A 20,131-nucleotide genomic window follows, 5' to 3' on the forward strand; every position below is an offset into this window, starting at 1 on the left:
ATTTACACACAAACAGCCACACACACGCATACACACGCGTGCACACACACAATTCCAAAAAACAGTATTGTTGGACACTGGATAGTCTATAACGTCAAGATTCATCAAAATATCGAGGTCGAATTTTTTCATGATTACTATACTTTCGTATATGAGAAAGTAAAAACGATTTCTCCTGTGTGAAGTGGCAGGTGAATTACTGTCAACAAAAACCAGACACCTGAGAATATAAACTGAAACGTTACTCACTCATGATTTTTCTGTCCATATGGTAAACGTTTTGATGACCAGCACATTCTGATTTCAGCCGTTTGAATTACATCTTGACAAGCACAAGGAAAGGTGGCACGCAAATCGCTTTCTATTTCCCATGCACTTATTTCTTTACGCACCTGCACTCAGCTTGCTCTGTTACCGCAAATGCTATGTGAACAGCCGCCCTCAGTCACCAGCCGCCTTTCACTGGATGAAAATGTGCGGGTGGCTCGTGGTGGATGACTTTCTGTGTTAGACTTAAAACTTACAATGGTTAAAGACTAACGGCAAGAATATTCATTCAAAAACGAAAACTAAAAATATTTGAGTAAATTACTATTTTAGTTCAGTTAGTCTTTCCAGCAACTTTAATAGTTTCGTTTAGTTTTTCATTTCAGTTTTGTTAATTATTTTATTTCAGTTTACGAAAATGTTTTTTTAGTAACAGTTTCAGTTTTGATTTTAGTTTTCGTTAACTATAATAACCTTGGTAAGGAGACCTGGGTTCGCTTCCAGGGTCCTCCCTGCGTGGAGTTTGCATGTTTCCTCGTGTCTGTATGGGTTTCTTACCACAGTCCAAAGACATGCAGGTTAGGTGCATTGGCGATCCTAAATTGTCCCTAGTGTGTGTGCGTGTGTGTGTGTGTGTGTGTGTGTGTGTGTGTGTGTGTGTGTGTGTGTGCTATGCGGTGGGCTGGGGCTTGCCTGGGATTTCTTCCTGTGTTGGCTGGGATTGGCTCCAGCAGACCCCCCGTGACCCTGTGTTAGGATATAGCAGGTTGGATAATGACTGGCTGACATTCCACTTGTTTCTCTCTTTATAAATCCATCCATCCATCTTTATAAATGCCTGGGTGAAATATGTGTTCAATTCATTTTCTATTTCCTTCTCATTTATGTCCCTAAGGTTTCTTAGATTCTTTTTTATTGTCTTTTTACTAGAGGAGTACTGTGTAGATATGTGATGTGATAGAGAAGGTGACCAGCAAAGTGTGTGAAGGATCACCATGAGAGCTCTTTTATGCAGATGATTTCATATGAATGGCAGAAAGTACAGTGGATTTGAAGGACATGATACTGAAATGGAATGCTATTTTGAAAGTGAAATGCCTCAATGGCAAAGTAGGAATGGCCAAGATGATGGCTGGAGGTGAAGGGTAATTGACATGGAAGAGAGTCGTGCATGAAGTGTGGTGGAGGTTTTCTGAGAAACTTCATCCAATGCATAGGCTGTCAGAATTGGGTGGATAAAGGAAGTAGTGGGCTGAAGGGTAGTCTGCATGTGGCAAGTGTGACCTTTGTAGTAAGTGTGTGAGAGGGGAGCAGAATACTGATATAGTAGAGGTAAACTTAGGCATCAGCAATGGAGGTGTACTGGAGAAAACAGAGGAGCTCTACTGCATAGATTGCCATGTTAAGTGCAGAAGGAGGTTTGGGCAAATCAGTGATCGCCCAGGTGAGAAGTGCATTTAAGAAATTCCACAAGATGGCCCCATCCTGACTTCTATAGGAGCCTCTATGGCATTTAAAGAAACATTTATGACAGATCTGTAATGAGTGGTGTCAAGTTTGGATTACGAAGGCCTTGGGCCCTTTGGTGTTGAAGCTCAAAAGGAACCCCTCACCTCACTACCCCTACCAGGCACAATGCACACATTGTGAACATCCATCCATCCATCCATTTTCCAACCCGCTGAATCCAAACACAGGGTCACGGGGGTCTGCTGGAGCCAGTCCCAGCCAACACAGGGCACAAGGCAGGAACCAATCCCGGGCAGGGTGCCAACCCACCGCAGGACACACAGAAACACACCCACACACCACCCACACAAGGGCCAATTTAGAATCGCCAATCCACCTAACCTGCATGTCTTTGGACTGTGGGAGGAAACCGGAGCGCCCGGAGGAAACCCACGCAGACACGGGGAGAACATGCAAACTCCATGCAGGGAGGACCCGGGAAGCAAACACGGGTCTCCTAACTGTGAGGCAGCTGCGCCACCGTGCCGCCCATTGTGAACATCACATGGTGAATAATAAATCAGTTACTGGCATTAAAATAGAAAAAAATCTCCAAAGGTTTATGTTACGTCAGCTTCACCTTCATTTTTTGTTCATTTTTAGAATAAATGTAAAAACGAATTGATGAGTGCAACATCACATCTGTAGGAAACCAGCTTTCTTCTGACAGTGCAGTCATCGAACATCAGTTCAGTATTTTTTAATGGCTTATGCCACTTTGTGACAAAAAGGTGAAATGAAACTGAGCATTTTGGGTTCTCATATTTGCAAATAAAGACCTTACAGAGGAATTCTTTTGTTTGGGGTTCACTTTGTTTGGTACATTGTGTCTCCTGCTGCAGTCTCCTTCTCTTCTATGTTGTTGACTGCCGATAGCTGCTAAAGCTGCTAGAAGCGGAGACATTAGCTGCTTCCTCACTATTTGTATGGTCTGTCTCGTTAGTCTTACTTGTGGTGTTTATGGTTCGTTCAAAACTTCATTTAAGGTTTTCGTTTTTTTTTTTTTTTGGAAATGTCAGTTATATTGGCGATTCTAAATTGGCCCTAGTGTGTGCTTGGTGTGTGGGTGTGTTTGTGTGTGTCCTGCGGTGGGTTGGCACCCTGCCTGGGATTGGTTCCTGCCTTGTGCCCTGTGTTGGCTGGGATTGGCTCCAGTAGACCCCCGTGACCCTGTGTTCGGATTCAGCGGGTTGGAAAATGGATGGATGGATGTCAGTTATAATTCTCAGTGTCTTCTGCTTCTCCCTCTTTAATTATTGTTGTTGCTACACCACTGGGCTTTTGTGTTGAATGGCCATCTGTTTTGTCTTTTCATCTTTTGCAGCACAGTAACATGATTTCATAAAAGTGACCTATGAGACACCTGCTCTGATTGTGCCCTACCCGCACAATTCTTTTTCTTTTAAAAGATTTAATTGAACAGGTTTATAATCGGAGGATCATAATGGTGTAGGGGTTTGTGCTAGACAGTGGGTTGCTTTGAGTTTCTGTCAGTGAAAGCCCAGACCTTTCATATTATTATTTTTTTTTCCTTGTATATATGGTAAGGCCCCTTAATGAGCAGGGCCACAGGGTCTGCACCAAAGTCACCCTGGTGGCAGATCCAGCCATGAGAAGTGCATTTTGGGGGAGTAAGACATGGTGGAAGATAGTGGAATACGAACCATGTGAGTGTGTGGGGTGTCATGGGGTGAGAGAAATGTAAATGCTGTTGTCTGGAGAAGAAATAGACATATGTAGCGAAAGGCGCAGAAGATGATGGGATAAAAAGGCCAACCAGGATGGAGGTGGAGAGGATGAGACTGAAGAAGACATGGTTGGAGGTATCAAAAGAGTCCAAGGACCAAAAGAATTGAGAGGCACCTAGCTAAATCAATTAAGCCTGGGAAATGTCTGTGAAACTGGTGATGATGATTACGACATATCCATCCATCCATTCATCCGTCCATCCATCCATTTTTTAAACTCACTTACCCAGGTCAGGGTCACAGAGCAGCTGGAGCCTATCCCAGCAATCATTGAGCACAAGGCAGCACAATCCCTGGATAGTGCACCAATCCATCACAGGGAAAACACACAAGCAGAATAAATGGCCAATTTAGCATTACTAATCCACCTAACCTGCATGTCTTTGGACTATGAGAGGAAACTGGAGCACCAGAGAAAAACCTTGCGGACACGGGGAGAACTCCACACAGAGAGCACCTGGGAATCAAATTCTAGTCTCATTATTGTGAAGCATCTGTGCTAATACTGCACCACCGTGCCACATATCTACTATTATAGTAAAACACTAAGGTCTGTGTGCCCAGTCAGAGAAATTTGATTGGTCAGTTTGGCTTTGGTGGCGTGACAAAGAGGAAGTGTGAGTGTGAGATGCCAGAGGAGGAGTAAAGGCGCACACTGAGAGACTCGCTTTCAAAGATGGCAAGTATAAAAGCAGACAAGAGGGGAGAAAGGCATCTCATAAATAATGACAGAATCTGACAGAAGCAGTCTTTACGAGAATACGTTCAAGAGAGCACCGGAGAACAGAAGTTCAGACACACATGAATACAAAAGAAAGGAGCCGTAGGTACACGTAGTATGTGTATATATACTGTATATATACAGTGCATCCGGAAAGTATTCACAGCGCATCGCTTTTTCCATTTTTTTAATGTTACAGCATTATTCCAAAATGGATTAAATTAATTTTTTTCCTCAGAATTCTACACACAACACCCCATAATGACAACGTGAAGAAAGTTTACTTGAGATGTTTGAAAATTTATTAAAAATAAAAAAATTGAGAAAGCACATGTACATAAATATTCACAGCCTTTGCCATGAAGCTCAAAACTGAGCTCAGGTGCATCCTGTTTCCCCTGATCATCCTTGAGATGTTTCTGCAGCTTAATTGGAGTCCACCTGTGGTAAATTCAGTTGATTGGACATGATTTGGAAAGGCACACACCTGTCTATATAAGGTCCCACAGTTGACAGTTCATGTCAGAGCACAAAACAAGCATGAAGTCAAAGGAATTGTCTGTAGACCTCCGAGACAGGATTGTCTTGAGGCACAAATCTGGGGAAGGTTACAGAAAAATTTCTGCTGCTTTGAAGGTCCCAATGAGCACAGTGGCCTCCATCATCCGTAAGTGGAAGAAGTTCAAAACCACCAGGACTCTTCCTAGAGCTGGCCGGCCATCTAAACTGAGCGATCGGGGGAGAAGGGCCTTAGTCAGGGAGGTGACCAAGAACCCGATGGTCACTCTTTCAGAGCTCCAGATGTCCTCTGTGGAGAGAGGAGAATCTTCCAGAAGGACAACCATCTCTGCAGCAATCCACCAATCAGGCCTGTATGGTAGAGTGGCCAGACGGAAGCCACTCCTTAGTAAAAGGCACATGGCAGCCCACCTGGAGTTTGCCAAAAGGCACCTGAAGGACTCTCAGACCATGAGAAAGAAAATTCTCTGGTCTGATGAGAAAAAAATTGAACTCTTTGGTGTGAATGCCAGGCGTCATGTTTGGAGGAAACCAGGAACCATCCCTACAGTGAAGCATGGTAGTGGCAGCATCATGCTGTGGGGATGTTTTTCAGCGGCAGGGACTGGGAGACTACTCAGGATAAAGGGAAAGATGACTGCAGCAATGTACAGAGACATCCTGGATGAAAACCTGCTCCAGAGCGCTCTTGACCTCAGACTGGGCGACGGTTCATCTTTCAGCAGGACAACGACCCTAAGCACACAGCCAAGATATCAAAGGAGAGGCTTCAGGACAACTCTGTGAATGTCCTTGAGTGGCCCAGCCAGAGCCCAGACTTGAATCTGATTGAACATCTCTGGAGAGATCTTAAAATGGCTGTGCACTGACACTTCCCATCCAACCTGATGGAGCTTGAGAGGTGCTGCAAAGAGGAATGGGCGAAACTGGCCAAGGATAGGTGTGCCAAGCTTGTGCCATCATATTCAACAAGACTTGAGGCTGGAATTGCTGCCAAAGGTGCATCGACAAAGTATTGAGCAAAGGCTGTGAATACTTATGTACATGGGATTTCTCAGTTTTTTTATTTTTAATAAATTTGCAAAAACCTCAAGTGAACTTTTTTCATGTTGTCATTATGGGGTGTTGTGTGTAGAATTCTGAGGAAAAAAATGAATTTAATCCATTTTGGAATAAGGCTGTAACATAACAAAATGTGGAAAAAGTGATGCGCTGTGAATACTTTCCGGATGCACTGTATATATATATATATATATATATATATATATATATATATATATATATATATATATATATATTGTGAAAGGTGCCTTATAGCGCCCGACCCGGCACAGACTGAGACAGAGGCACGTACTTAAATAAAACACACTTTATTATTTCTTCAGCCGTGGGGCACGCCTTCCCCGTGTCCCACAGGCCCAACACAGTCCCAAATACACTCACAATTACTCTCTCTCTTTTCCCTTTACCACCACTTCTCCTAAGGCTTAGTCCTCCTCCTCCCGACTCTGGCTCTCTCGAGTGGTGGTGGCTGGCCTTTTTTATACCCCACCCGGAAGCATTCCAGGTGCTTGATTACCTGATCCTAATTAAACTTCCGGGTGGGGCTGACGAGTCGACCAGCTGGGCTGCAGATGTCGTGCAGCTCCCCCTAGCGGCCATCCGAGCCCCCAACCAGGCTGTGAGGACTCCATCTCCCATGAAGCCCTGCGCCAGGTTGGGGAATCATCGTCCACCAGGGAGGCTGCCACCAAGCGTCCCGGGGGAGGTATTGAGCTGCCCATGGTGGCTCCCCCGGAACAGATGCAGCAGGGGCGTCCCTGCTGGGCATGGGACCCGGCTGTCCTTCACAATATATATATATATATATATAGTGAAAGATAGCCTGGCAACAGACAGACACGGACTCCAGAAGTCCCAAAAACATGCACTATTTATTAGAACAGTTGCACACACACTATACCACCACAAATCACAAGGCTCAGTTCTGTCCTCTTTTCTCTTCAGCCGCCTCCACTCCTCACTCGCAAGCTCTGTCCTCTTCCAGTGCTGTCCTCCAGGACTCTGGAATAAACCAGGCGCCCCCTGGAGGGACCCCCACTGGGTTGGAATCTAGGGGGGCTGCCCTCTTGCATCCAGGGGGAGGTATTGTCCTTCTGTGTTCCAGGCGTCCCAGTGGGGCAAGATCCTTGGCCGTCTGCCACTATATATATATATTCACATCATTCGTAGTCTGAATCACAATCTGATTGTATGGGTGGTTACCTACCAGGTAACGCTTGTGGTTGGTCAGCAAGTCGGCTAACATTCGCCACGATGCCCTCAGTTGTGAGAAGCAGATCATAGAATGGTTGTGAATGTAATTACCCCGATCTACATGCTGTCAAATAAACGAACCACACGCCGTGGCGCACTGTTAGGGGCTTCGCCTCTAGCGCAGACATCCGAGGTTCGATTCCCGACAGGGAGTGCAGTGAGTGTGTACGCCTGATGAGCCCAGAATTAGGGCGAAACATGTGTCATGTACTCTTTGCATTATTTGACAGTAAACTATTTCAACCATATATATATATATATATATATATATATATATATATATATATAGTAGAAGAAGCCCGGACACAGAGACACACAGAAGTTCAAACACATGCTATTTATTTTTCTCTGCACAACACACACAGTGCACAAACCCTAATAAACTCAGTCCATATCTCTTTCTATCCTTCTCTTTTCTTCTCTTTTGCCACATCCACTCCTCTCCCGCAAGCTCTGTCCTCTGCCATCCGACTCCAGCTGCTCAAGTAGAGTTAGGCGGGCTCCTTTATACTGCACCCAAAAGTGCTCCAGGTGCTTTCCAATCAACTTCTGGTAGCACTTCTGGGTGTGGCGGAAGTGCTACATGTGAAACCAGCTCCACTTCTGGCGGAAGTGCTGCATGCCAAGGCTCCGGTGCTGTTCATGCGACCCCTGTTGGTGGCCACGGGCCCCAGCAGGGTTGAGTTTCTAAAGCTCCAAGCCTGTGGCCCCAGTGCGACCCAGAGGGGCTGTCTTCTTGTGTCCTGTGGGAGGTACTGCTGATGACATGTTCTCTGCCCTGGTCCTCTCCTCACAAGGGTGTCCCAACTGGGCAAGGACTCTGGCTGTCTGTCACAATATATATATAGGAGGAGAAAAGAGGCAGTATAGGGTGAAGTGATAGTGTCCCCACTGAGATGCCCATTTACTAGTGACAAATGCTAATTTGAAAAAAGAAACAAAAGCAAAAAAGATGAAGACACAATTTTCACTGGCCGTTACTGATCATCTTAAATGTGCCTCCTGCGGCAGTCTGGATCTGACAGCTGCGGCCCTTGAAATGAATGTTGAATTATGTGGTTTTTTTTTGGTATCATGGCAACCAAAAGGGGTGGGGCTTGTCTTCAGAGGGCTCCTCCTCCAGTCTAGAGCTAGAAGTAGAAGAGAGGTTAGTAGCTGTGTCTCACCCTCATCTGTCCCCCAGTTTACCTCATGAGCTAAGCCTTCCACACTCTCTTGTAGTGTGTACATGGGCTTGATAATATTTATACAATATATATATATATATATATATATATATATATATATATATATATATATATATATATATATATATATATATATATATAAACTATATGTACTATATATATTAAACATGACAACAGTCTGACAGTGTAGGTTTATGATTTACTGTGTATTGCCTTTGACTTTTCATTGAATCTTGTTTAGTTCTTGTATATTCTCTTCACAGATTGGATGCTGTTGGTCCTCCCTGAATTTTGATTTAAAGGTTAGAATGTTTCACCTCATAGGGAGAAAAATCAAGGTGGTTTAATTCTCTAGAAGGGGCTATGACTGCGCCTGCATGATGCCTGGACTGTTGAAAGTTCAAACCCTCTGGGACATGTGGCTGGACTTTAATCTGTAAATTCTTCTTGCTTGTTCAATCAATAAAATAATCAATAGCCATGTGTCTTCAGTCAATCATACTGCTTTTAATTAATCTGTCGTAATATAACATTCTCAGACTCGATTCAGTCTATTCTTATTTTAAACAGAATGCTAGATATAGTATATAAAATGCATTAGATATATGAAATAGTAGGCTGGTGTCACACATTTGTTGATTCCTGCTTTGTTCCCAGCAGCAGTCTGATAGATGCTGCCCCCACCACCCCCCACCTCACAGGATTTACACAGGTTTGAATATGTTAGGTAATGCCGTGTTATCTTTCATAGTACCCATGTTCAATAATTGTTTCCAAACCAGTAAAATTACTAGTAGGCACTATTGTTGAAGAAGGCATCCTGGGCAGGACTATCTTGCTGCCAGAACTGGATTTAAAGTACAAAATATGTACTGTATACCTAAATCTCTTAATCGTTGCTCTTTTACCTCCAAACAGGACTAGATACGACTCTCCCAAACAGAATACACAGACGGAAAAGAACAATGATGATTTTAGCTGAAATACACACTCTAAAGGATAAATAACTAGATGTGTACCTAGAGCAACTGAGCTGTACTCCTTCTATACTTAACCCTCACCCAAACCCTAAACTTAACCATAACACACCAGCAGCCATAGAAACTCAGACCCCTAAACTTAAAAACAACCCTCCGGAATCAAACCCTAACCCTAAAATTAATATCCAAAACCCTGAGGTTAACCCAAACCCTAAAGCACCAGACACAACTAAACCTAATAAATTTTCAACACAAGTGTTAGAACACTCAGAGGAAGAAGACATTTTTGCCCCCCCCCAACCCCCCATCCCCCACCCCCCCCCGCCCGAGCCCGATCCAAAATAGACTAACCAGACATATAAACAGTTATTCGAAAAACGTAGACTGGTGTTTAGTCCCCAAAAACACACACATTGTAATAGGAAGCTCAAACCTTTTTAGGATCCCAGAATACCAACATAACAGTATTCAAGTAGGCAGTTATCCACGGGAATTCTGAAAAAACTGGCACCAAATATGGAAATGGACTCCAACATTCAGTACTCAGATGCAGCTTCTCTTATTTCAGGTGCTTTCTACTTCAGCAGTGTACCGTTCACTGCTTGATAGCAGGTCTTCCTGAAGCGCCCTCTAGTGTCTGGCAGCACTGTGTTATTTCTTATTCAGTTTTATTCTCTGTATTACTTTTTCACTTTAATTATTGCATTGTGATTTACAGTTTTTTTACAATTGTTTTCAGACTTGTCTCAACACCATGTCCCCTTTTTCAAATGAGCACATGCACCACATCCATAGACTATGTGAACTAAACTGCATATACGTTTGCAGTGCTTTCATACAAAGTGCACTCAATCAGCACTTCTTCCAAAATACCTCTCTTAGTCAATGTATAACCCCAAAAACATTCTGTCCAACTACAGCAAACTTTTTAGACATTTAGATACTCTGTTCAAAACAGTTAACTTTCAGTTCAAAATTTAGATCACTAGAGATGGAAATATGCCGCATTTTAACAGAAATGAAACTCTACGTACAGTTGAGATAGACAAATTATTCAGATCTTAGCAAACATTTCAGTTTTCTAGTTTGCAGTGTTGTTACCATCTATACATAAATGGTCATATTTGCATTGAAATGTGCAAATTCATCTTTGTGGACAAGGCCGGTTTCAGTCTGGCCATAAGACACAGAAGTCAACTGTAGACGTTCCAGGCCAGAGGTGGGCTAACATCACCATGTGTGTGCCAATATCTGGTGGTGGACTACAGCTGCATAAGCCCACCATTGACTGGTACAATACAGCACGCCTTATTGCTTTTCTTCATGAACTGTATGAAAGGCTTTCAGCAGAAGGAGAACAAGAGAGGCAAAGTTTACCAATCTTTGTGATTGTGTGGCACTATGTGGCCTTTCATTATTCTCGCCAGGTCACAGAGTGTCTTACACGCCAGTGCTTCGCAGATGAAAACAGGACCTATGAGTTCTAGAATACCAACAAAGTAATTTATGGTCCTTCTTGACATAATGTAGCTCCAGTCTGGACTGCAGATGGTGCAACACTCCTCACAGACAAGCAACAGACCTTGAATAGTTGAGCAGAACACTTTTGAAAATTGTTGAACTAAATGAACCCAACCTTCAGTCATTTGAGAAGATCCCCAAACTCCACCAGGTCCCAGAACTAAATGAAGGCCCTTAAGAACAAGAAAGCTGCTGGTGAAGACACTATACCTGCTGAAATATATAAATATGGGGCACTTAATCTCCTTGTCAAATTGACTAATTTCTTCACTCTGTGCTGGAAACTTACCGGTTCATGGAAACGTGCTACCATCTTCGCCATCTACAAAACAAAATGGGGACCGATCGGACTGTGGCAACAGCCATGGTATTTCACTGGTGGATTTTGCTGGGAAAACCCTCGGCCATGTCCTGCTCCTCCAGCTACCTTATCACATTGCAGACAGAGTACTTCCGGAGTTGCAAGCTGGCTTTTGTCCTCAACGCTGCACAATTGTCATGTTGTTCGTTATCCGTCAACTCCTAGAGAAGGCTTGGGAACACCAGGGAGACGTCAGCTTTGCCTTCATCGACCTGCAGAAAGCATTTGACACCATTAACCGTGAGATGCTTTGGGAAGTACTCAGTAAGTTTGGATGCCCCCAAAATTCCTCACTATGCTCTGTCTCTTCCATGATCAAATGAGGGCAAAGGTTCTTGTTGGTGGGGAAACATCTGCTCCCTTCAAAACCACTGTTGGTGTCAAGCAAGGCTGTGTCCAGGCTCCAGTGCTTTTCAACATTTATCTTGTCGCCGTCACTCTTTTCTCCGGAAGTACGCTGAACACCAATGATGGAGTGTGGATCTGGTACCAAATGGATGGCAATTTGTTCAACCTCTGAAGATTGTCAGCCCACTCAAAATCCTCCTTGAAGAGCTCCAGTGTGCTGACAATGTTGAAAGCCTTCAGAGGACTGTTGAGTCCTTACACTCAGCCTATTCTTAGATGGGGCAGGAAATCAGTACCTCCAAGACATTGACCATTTAGACTGCCTTCCAGCACACAGATGCTCCAGTGGACATCAAGACTGGCAACAAGACACAATCCTTCCCCTACCTTGGAAGCATAATATCTAGTGATGCCTCTGTGACTAATGGAGATTGGGAATCACCCCCAACTAGCCTACTCCACATTCGACTGCCTAGACAAGCAGGTCTTCTGTAACTGAAATCTCCGCCTGCCAACCAAAGTATGTATATCAACACTCCTTTATGGAAGCGAGTCCTGGACTCCCTACCACAAGCAAATCCGCACACTGGAAGCATTCCACATCCACTGCCTCTAGAAGATCTTGGGAATCACTTGGGAGGACAGGGCTCCACACACTAATATTCTGGAACGCTGCTCATCAGCTAGTATACATGGATGAGTCTCGGCTCTCCGGGATGGTCCTGTATGGTGAACTCTCTGAAGGATCCCTACCTCAAGGTGGACCAAAAAAACACTGGAAGGACTATTTGAAATGTTCTCTCAAGGCCTGGTCCATTCCACGTATGCAGCTTGAGACACTTGCAGTGAGCCACACATTTTGGAGATGGACAATAATATGAAGGAGTTCATCACTTTGAACAACAACAGACACATCAACAAGAAAAGAAGAAAATGACAAGTCATCAACATCGAAACCAACCCACTGTGCTCATCTTGCCCCCGGGTCTGCCTTTCCCAAACTGGCTTGCTCTCTCACCAGCACACACATAGGAGATTGACATGGAAGTGACAGTGATGGGCAAATGGATAGACAGTGTTATCGTCGGATTGACACCCAACCATGACAGTGAGTGACATAGTAGTCATATCAGAAGGAGCAGATGCTGTAGTTATGACAGCAAGAGTCACTTTTGGGTGAAGCATGAAGTGTTTTGGTGGTTGAAGTGTGTTTTACATCAAGGGTTAACTGATGTGCTCCAGAGGCACACTGTCATGATTTGCTATGATTTTGGGTCCTCAAAAGTCGCCATCATTAGGGCAGCTTCCAGCGTTCCTAGGGGCGTGGCCTCTGAGGTCGGGACCCATGCGTAATCGACGCGACAGGATAAAAGGACGGCTATGAGTGCAAATCCTTATCTGATCTGTGGATACCAAATCTCTGAAGTATTCAAAGTTTATCTTTGTGCTCTCTTCCTGTGTATACTTTCAGTTTTGATCCTCTTGTTCTTTCGACTATGATTATTGTCTCTCACATTGGGCTTCGGTTTCATTTCGCTTTATACTGTTTTTGTTTAGTTTTTTATGTGCATCTCCTGTTTTTTGCTGAAAAGTTTATCTGCACCACAACAGGGCTTCCCACTCCCCTGCAACCCTGTGGGTGTCCAAATGAGAGCTCAACAGGAGGGATTCTGCCTCCCGGCATAGTGGGGGACTCATGTTACCACCTTGAGGAAGGGGAAACACACTGCACTGCAGACATTAATGCTGAGGCCTACACTCATTAGTTAGATTTCAAACCGCCTCAGACAAGCAGCACAGCTAATTCTGTTTTAAGAGGATAAAGAAGATAAATGCAAACCTGCCCTGTGCATTTCTAACAGTAGGAACTTCCGACCTTTCACCCTCAGAGCCTCATCTCATTCTGGGTGACCTTTGCAATGATGCAGTAGAAGGTGAGAGGCTTAGGTCTCCCAGATCCCTGAAGGTTCTATAAAGTTCACTCCTTTTGCTTGTGTGCACTGCAGTCTGTGGACTTAAAGCCATCAAACAAGTTCCATAACCTGAATGCTCAAGACCTTTGGGGTGACAGTTTCAACCCCTCAAGCCATCTGTTTCTCAGAATGGTTTTACTAGGACTTCTCAAGTCCAGCTGGGACACGGCATATGCAGAAAGAGGACCGGATCAATGTTAAAGTGGTGAAGGCCAATGACAGAGAAACAGAAGGAGAGAGTGGATCCCGATGCTGCAGCCGTGATTGCATTTTGGAATTGCTAATGCCTCCCCAAGAGACCTGAGAGAAGAGTTGTTTTTTCAGGCTGGCTGTTTGTCTCTTACAGGCCTGCGAGAAAGCATCGCCCATGGCAGTAATTGAATTCGCTTAGAGGTTGCGTCGTTATGGGGGGGTGGGCAGACGATGCACAAAAACACAACAGCACTGATTTCATCTTCCCTCCTTGAATTATTCAGGCTGTTTTCAAAAGCTTTCACAGGCGTTGAAATGTATAATGCAGTTGGGGGCTGAGCAAGTATTCAGGCTGCACCAGCACGTTGTCTCAAATTGTCATTTATGTCAGTCGTTGTTGACATTTTAAAAAAAACAAAAACAAAACATGTCACTGTAACAAAGAAATTAGTGTTATCTTCATACATTCGTTCGTCCAGTGCACTTTGGGTAGTCTGGTGCTTCGGTAAATATGCTGACAGCCCTGGTGGTCTCTGACCTCAACACAACCCACAGTTAAATATCCAGCTGTTACTGGTTGCTCTGTAATGGCACTGGGTCACATCAACACAACGAAGATAGACCAGGAGAGTCCAGTAAAGATGGGCTAGGGAAGTTACAGCTGGATGTTGTGCAGTTAAACATGGTGTGGGATGCTAAAACGTGAGGGGGCACAAACCATTGAAGGGTCATAAAGCCATATTGGAGTTCTCTCCATTGTGGAAAGTTACTCCTGGGTGTCATTGAATGAAAATAGTGATGGGGGTGGGAATTCATATCTTGATGTGGTTCACTAATGTATGGGCAGGAAAGATGACCAAGCATAGGCTGTAAAGAAGAAGGTCACATCTTCATGTTATCTGACAAAAGCTTAGAATGGAGGTATCAGATCTAGTGGCATAGAGATGCTAAAGGGAAACAAATAGGGTTTTTATAGGGGTCTACCCAGAAACAGTTGCATCTAGATGCCATCCAATGAAACTAGTGCTGGGGACACCACATCTTCATTTTTGTCCATTAAAGCAGGTTTTGAGGGATAGAAATGACGTATGATGAAAGGTTAGGTTCAAGGCATTGACCACATTTAACGATGAATGCAAAAAAGTAAAGCAAAAAGGAAAAAATTGTCAGGACTAACGTGGTCTGAGTATATCTTCTACCCATACTATTGTGCTTCAAAGCAGTTCAATAATCCATTAGGGGCACCGTTTATGACAGTTAAGGGGCACGCACTCTGTAATGTCTGCATTATGTACACAGGTTGGACGCCAATTATGTACATGAAGGGACACATGCTCCAGACACCAAGGGGACGCCTCCCATTTCATCGAAGTCAAAATCTAATACTAACTAACCGCTATAGACACTTAGGGGCACTGTGCCCCCTTACCACCTAGGTCTCCAATTAGGCCTCGACCGGCACTGCTTCTGAGGCATGAGTTCTGTCACCATCAGCCACGGGTTCAGAAGTGAATGCTGACTTCCAGTCTGTCTGCTTCTTATACTGGTTGTGGGGCGGAAGTGATGTCAGAGCTCTTCCAGGAATTTGTCCTCTATTCAATGCCTAAAGAAGGAAAGGGTGTCACAAACCATGCCACCCAACCCGCTGTTACCCCAATACCTGCCTAATTAGAGTGTTCAGGATGCTCCCTTGCCATTCATGTCTTACAGTGGGTAGGATGGGTGGCCATGTCTGCACGCTGTCTGTCAAAAGCTTAGACTGGAGAAGTGAAATATCTGACGGCACTGTCCAGTAAATTTTTGTTATAGGGGACACTAACTAAGAAAGCAGGATGCACCTATGTGCATGCCATGAGGTCGCAATTTTTGATTGGGGTGCCATCATGGGATGAGGAAATCAAGTGGAGAAGCAATCCAGTGAAGCTTTGTTGGGAGGTTGTGTGCTGGAGCTTTTGCGCAGGATGGCACGGTTTAACAAAGTGTGAGTAGGGCACTCCATGGAGTGTCATGAGGACATATCTGGGTGCTGTCCAGAAAGCCACGGGCTAAAGAAGTTCATGATGAATGTTGTCCAATGAGGTTTTTGTTGGGACGGTGAAGTGTGGGCAACGTGTACACAGTTGGGAGCTGTCTAGGCAGGTGTAGACAGGAATGGTCATTTCTAGACACCATCCTGTGTAGTTTACATAAGAAATGTTGGACTCAAAACTATTGTGATTATATGTGAACAGGAGAAGGCACATTTTCATGCTGTTGCTTAGAAAATGTAGAAAGGAGAGAAAACAAGGTTGGCAGCATGTGCCGATAGTGCATTGTCGCACCCATCACACAATGAACCACCTGGATTGGGACCCGAGTGCAGCGGGTAACACCTCAGCACTACACTGGAATGGTGTGAAACAAGATGACCAGTAAAGCTGTGCATAACTGGAAATTGCCCTTGTGCAGATGGTGGCCTGTCCTATCAAGGATTAAGTGCAATTTGTCCATCCACAAGAGGCAGAAGAAGTTGCTGTTCCCCTGGGGACAGTTTGATTAGTGGTGAGGGTGGAGCTGATGGGGGGGCTTTATACTAGAAACACATGGAGAACGTGTGGCGACTGTAGCAGTGGTGGTGACAACTGCCTGATGGCAGGCGATTATAAAATGCTGGCTCATCAATTCTTTTGAGGCACCAATTACACAAAGTGCATGGCTGGGGGTGGTGGAGTGGGGGGTTGCTGAACACTCACATCCACACCCTGTCCAGTCGGAGTGTCACGTTAGGTTAGGACAGGAAAGGAGGAGATGGAGAACTGAGCTGAGAGAACCTTCACCCCGAGACTATAACCAACCAATTAATCAGTCTTTATTTTATACAGTACTGTAGCACCACCACAAGGGTTATTGTATACCGTTTAGCCCCCAGCACTGACCTTTCATCTTTTGAGCATTACTGACTTTGCCCTTTTACCCTGCCATGTGTCTTGGCTTTGACCTTTCATCCCATCTTTTTTCCTCTCTGGTTCTGCTCCTTTACCTTCTTGTCCGCAGCCCCCGTCTTAACAGATCCACCATGCCATGCGTCTCTGACTTTCCTTTCTCACTTTGGCATGAGCCCTTGGCATATTCTGCTGTGCCCATATGATTTTACTCTTTTCAACTGTGTCGTGCTGACCTGGCTCTCCACAATCAGACTTTGGTGTCCTCCAGGTTCTAATCTTGCCACCCTGCTGTGCCCCACTACTCTATTCATTTCACCCATCCATGACCCTATGTCTGGTTTTAGCATCTTTCCCCTTTGCTGGCCCTTTGCTTTATTCTTTTCGTCCCAGTATTATCACCTACTTGTGCCCTTTCTGTCTTTTGTGCTCTTCTTTTTCTTAAACTCTTACTCTGTTGTATATCTGCATCCCTGCCACTTCCTTAGGTTGGCCCACTAGCACTGCTGCCTAGCCCTGTCATACTCCACTGTCCTTACTCTTTTCTGGCTTTGCTTCTTCTGGCTTTATTTTCTGACCATTCACTCTTGGCTTGGCCCTATCCATAATAAAAATGCCCCTTGCTTTTTGCCTTTACCATCGTATTATTTGCTCTTTCCAATTTCCTTTGTTTTTCCCATCTTTTCTCTTTCATGCTAAATGGAAACAGATAGGATTTGAATAAGCATCAATCCAGAAACAAATGGGATAAAGAAGTTTCTTCTGGCTGTAAAGAAGATGGTCACGTCTTCATGTTATCTGACAAAAGCTTAGAATGGAGGTATTAGATCTAGCAATATAGAGATGCCAAAGGGAAACAAGTAGAGTTTTATAGTCTACCCAGAAACAGTTGCTTCTGGATGCCATTTGATGAAACTAGCACTGGGGACATCTCACCTGCATTTTTGTCCGTTAACGCATACAAACAACATAAGATGAAGCTGATGATGCTGCTAATATCCGCTGTTTGTGCCACTGGACTTTTTAGTGTCACCGTATTTTTCATCCCCGTGTCTGCCACACCACCAGGCCATGTCCCACGGGCTTTGTTGTATCATAGGCTCCTAGTTTTGGTTTTCACCTTGCCGTGCTTCCCTGGCTTTACACTTTCACTCAGTTGTTCAGTCTTAAGTCTGCCATATTCCCCCGGTTTTACAGTCTGCTCCAGGTCAGCTGTTTCACTCTGTCATGTCCCCTTTGCTTTATCAGGCGTTACCTGTTCACTGTGTCAGCTTTACCACTTCATTCTTTTGTTCATCTCTGGCTTTTCAATTCCTCCCCTTTGATGTGCGTTTCACTCTTTTGTACATCTCCGGTTTAACCCTTGGCTTTAGACTGTGGTACTCTTGTTCTTTGACCCTGCCACAGGACCCCCCGACCTCCCAGCTTTTCCCTTTCACCCTCTTGTTGGCCCCAGTGTTACTCCTTTCTCCTCTCCTCGTTCTGCTCCTTTCACCTTTTTGAACAGTACATCCCTGATCCTGCCCGTATCATCCAGCCATTCCCAATGGGCTCCTTTCTTTCCCTCTGCCGTGGTCCCCTGGCTTTATCCTTTTAACTTTGCTTTGTCTTTCCAGCTATGAACTTTCACCATCTTGTGTGTTGCTAGCTGAGCGCATTCACCCTACTTGACAGCCCCAGTTCTGTTTTTGGCTTTACACTTTTACCCAATTACGACAACATGGCTCTGCCCCATCACCATGCTGTGTGCTCCTTCCTCCTGCAATGCCCCTCTTGCCCACCTTTGCCTGTTCATCCTAAAATGGTTTCCTTTACTCTACCCTTTCATCACCTTGGCTGGCTTTATTCTTTCACTTTGCTTCTTCTTGTTAGGCCAGTCTTTTTCACCATCTTGTTCCCAGTTGTGGCCAAGTTGCCCAATTCCCGAGTTGTGCTATTTCCTTTTGTAATGACCCCTCGCCCCCCTTTAGCTATACCCTCTTGCACATCTTTGACTGTTTTACTATGCAGTGAATCCCCCTGCTTTAATGTTTCACCATTTTCTGTGTTGCTAGCTGAGCTCCTTCACCCTACCTTACCATTCTGGTTCTGCTTTTGGCTTTACAGTTTCACACAGTTTTGCCATCTTGGCTTTGCCCCTTCACATTGTCATACGCTGCCCAGCTGTGCTCTTTCCTTCTACAATATCCACCATTAACCTTACCATCTTGCATATCTTTGGCTCTGCCCGTTCACTACCCTTTCACCATCTCGTGTGTTGCAAGCTGACCACATTCACCCTACCTTGCACCCCCATTTCTGCTTCTGGCTTTTTGATTTAATCCACCCAGTTATACCAACTTGGTTCTGCCTGGTGCTCTTTCCTTCTGCAATGCCCCCCTTTCGCACATCTTTCACTCTGCCTGTTCACCCTACAATGATTCCCACTGCTTTACCCTTTCACCATCTTGGTGGCTCCTGACTTTATTCTTTCACTTTGCTTCTCCTTGTTACCCCAGCCTGTTCACCATTTTATTCTCAGGCAGCACAACTACCCAGTTTTATTTTTTCCTTCTGCAATGCTCCCTTTTAGCTTTACCTTTTTGCACATCTTGGACTCTGTCCATTCACCTACAAGGATTCCGTCTGCTTGACCCTTTCACCATCTTGTGTATTGCTAACTGAGCTCCTTCACCCTACCTTGCAGTCCTGTTTCTGTTTTTGGCTTTGTGCTTTCACCCAGTTGTGCCATCATAGCTCTGCCCCATAACCCTGATATGCACCACCCAGCTGTGCTCTTTCCTACAATGTCCTCCATTAACGTTACCCTCTTGCCCATCTTTGACTTGGCCCTTTCACCACACAGCGACTCCCTCTGCTTTACCCTTCCTTTATCCTGGTTGCCCCAGCTTTAGCCTTTCACTTTGCTTCCCCTTACTAGCCCACCATATGCCTCTCCTGGCTTTTCTACTTCTTCCTGCCATGACCCCCTTTGCCATCATTTTTCTCATTCCTGGCGGTGCCCTTGCCGTTACATTTTCATTTTCTTGTGTAGCCTGTCATGAGTCCCCCTGGACACACTCTTCTCTTCTACTTTGTCACCCTCTTGTGTATGTTTGTCTCTGCCCTTTTACCATTTAAGCCCCCCTTGAACCTGTCTGGCTCCAGCCTACCACCCTGTAGCTGAATGCATTCTCTCAGCCTTGCAGCCCTGGTTTTGTGTTCCACTGGCTTTTATTTTCTTCAACAATAAGCTAATTGTATTCCATTTTTCTTTGAGCAGAGTGCCAAGCCCACCCCACTCACCAGCACATTTTCAGGTAAGAAGCCTGTGCTCGATAAGACTTCTTGACCAATTTATGCTTTAACGTAACATAATATTATCAGACTCCCTTAATCCATTCCGGGGTTGCAACAGGGCTGAAGCCTATCCCAAAAGCATTGGACACATGGCAGGACACTGGAGCTAAACACTGCACCACCATGTCACCTCATCATCATGACGATGGTGAGCTCGCGTTCAATGATTTGTTTTTTTTTTACCTCTTAACTTCAGACAGGTTAAGTGACTCACTACACGTCACCTAGT

The 20,131-nt window shown here is 44.7% G+C and overlaps 1 protein-coding gene across 9 annotated transcripts in view; it reads left to right on the forward strand.

Moving 5' to 3' along the window:
* The window catches only part of shc2 (SHC (Src homology 2 domain containing) transforming protein 2), a 118,615-nt gene that overhangs the window by 15,433 nt on the left and 83,051 nt on the right, over positions 1-20,131 (forward strand). For 3 of the 9 annotated variants that reach the window (XM_051935278.1, XM_051935276.1, XM_051935275.1), the window contains one exon: positions 8,531-8,569. The exons of 3 other annotated variants lie outside the window; for them this stretch is intronic. Coding sequence is in view for 2 of the 6 variants with exons in the window: in XM_051935273.1 (XP_051791233.1) it covers positions 8,576-8,605 (30 nt within the window). In the remaining 4 variants the exon portion in view is untranslated. Of the gene's footprint in view, positions 1-8,530; positions 8,606-19,837; positions 19,863-20,131 lie in introns of those variants that run through there. 3 more of the 9 variants (XM_051935273.1, XM_051935274.1, XM_051935281.1) reach the window with 2 other exon arrangements.

Source organism: Erpetoichthys calabaricus, chromosome 12 (assembly GCF_900747795.2).
Source record: "Erpetoichthys calabaricus chromosome 12, fErpCal1.3, whole genome shotgun sequence".
Lineage (NCBI taxonomy): Eukaryota > Metazoa > Chordata > Cladistia > Polypteriformes > Polypteridae > Erpetoichthys > Erpetoichthys calabaricus.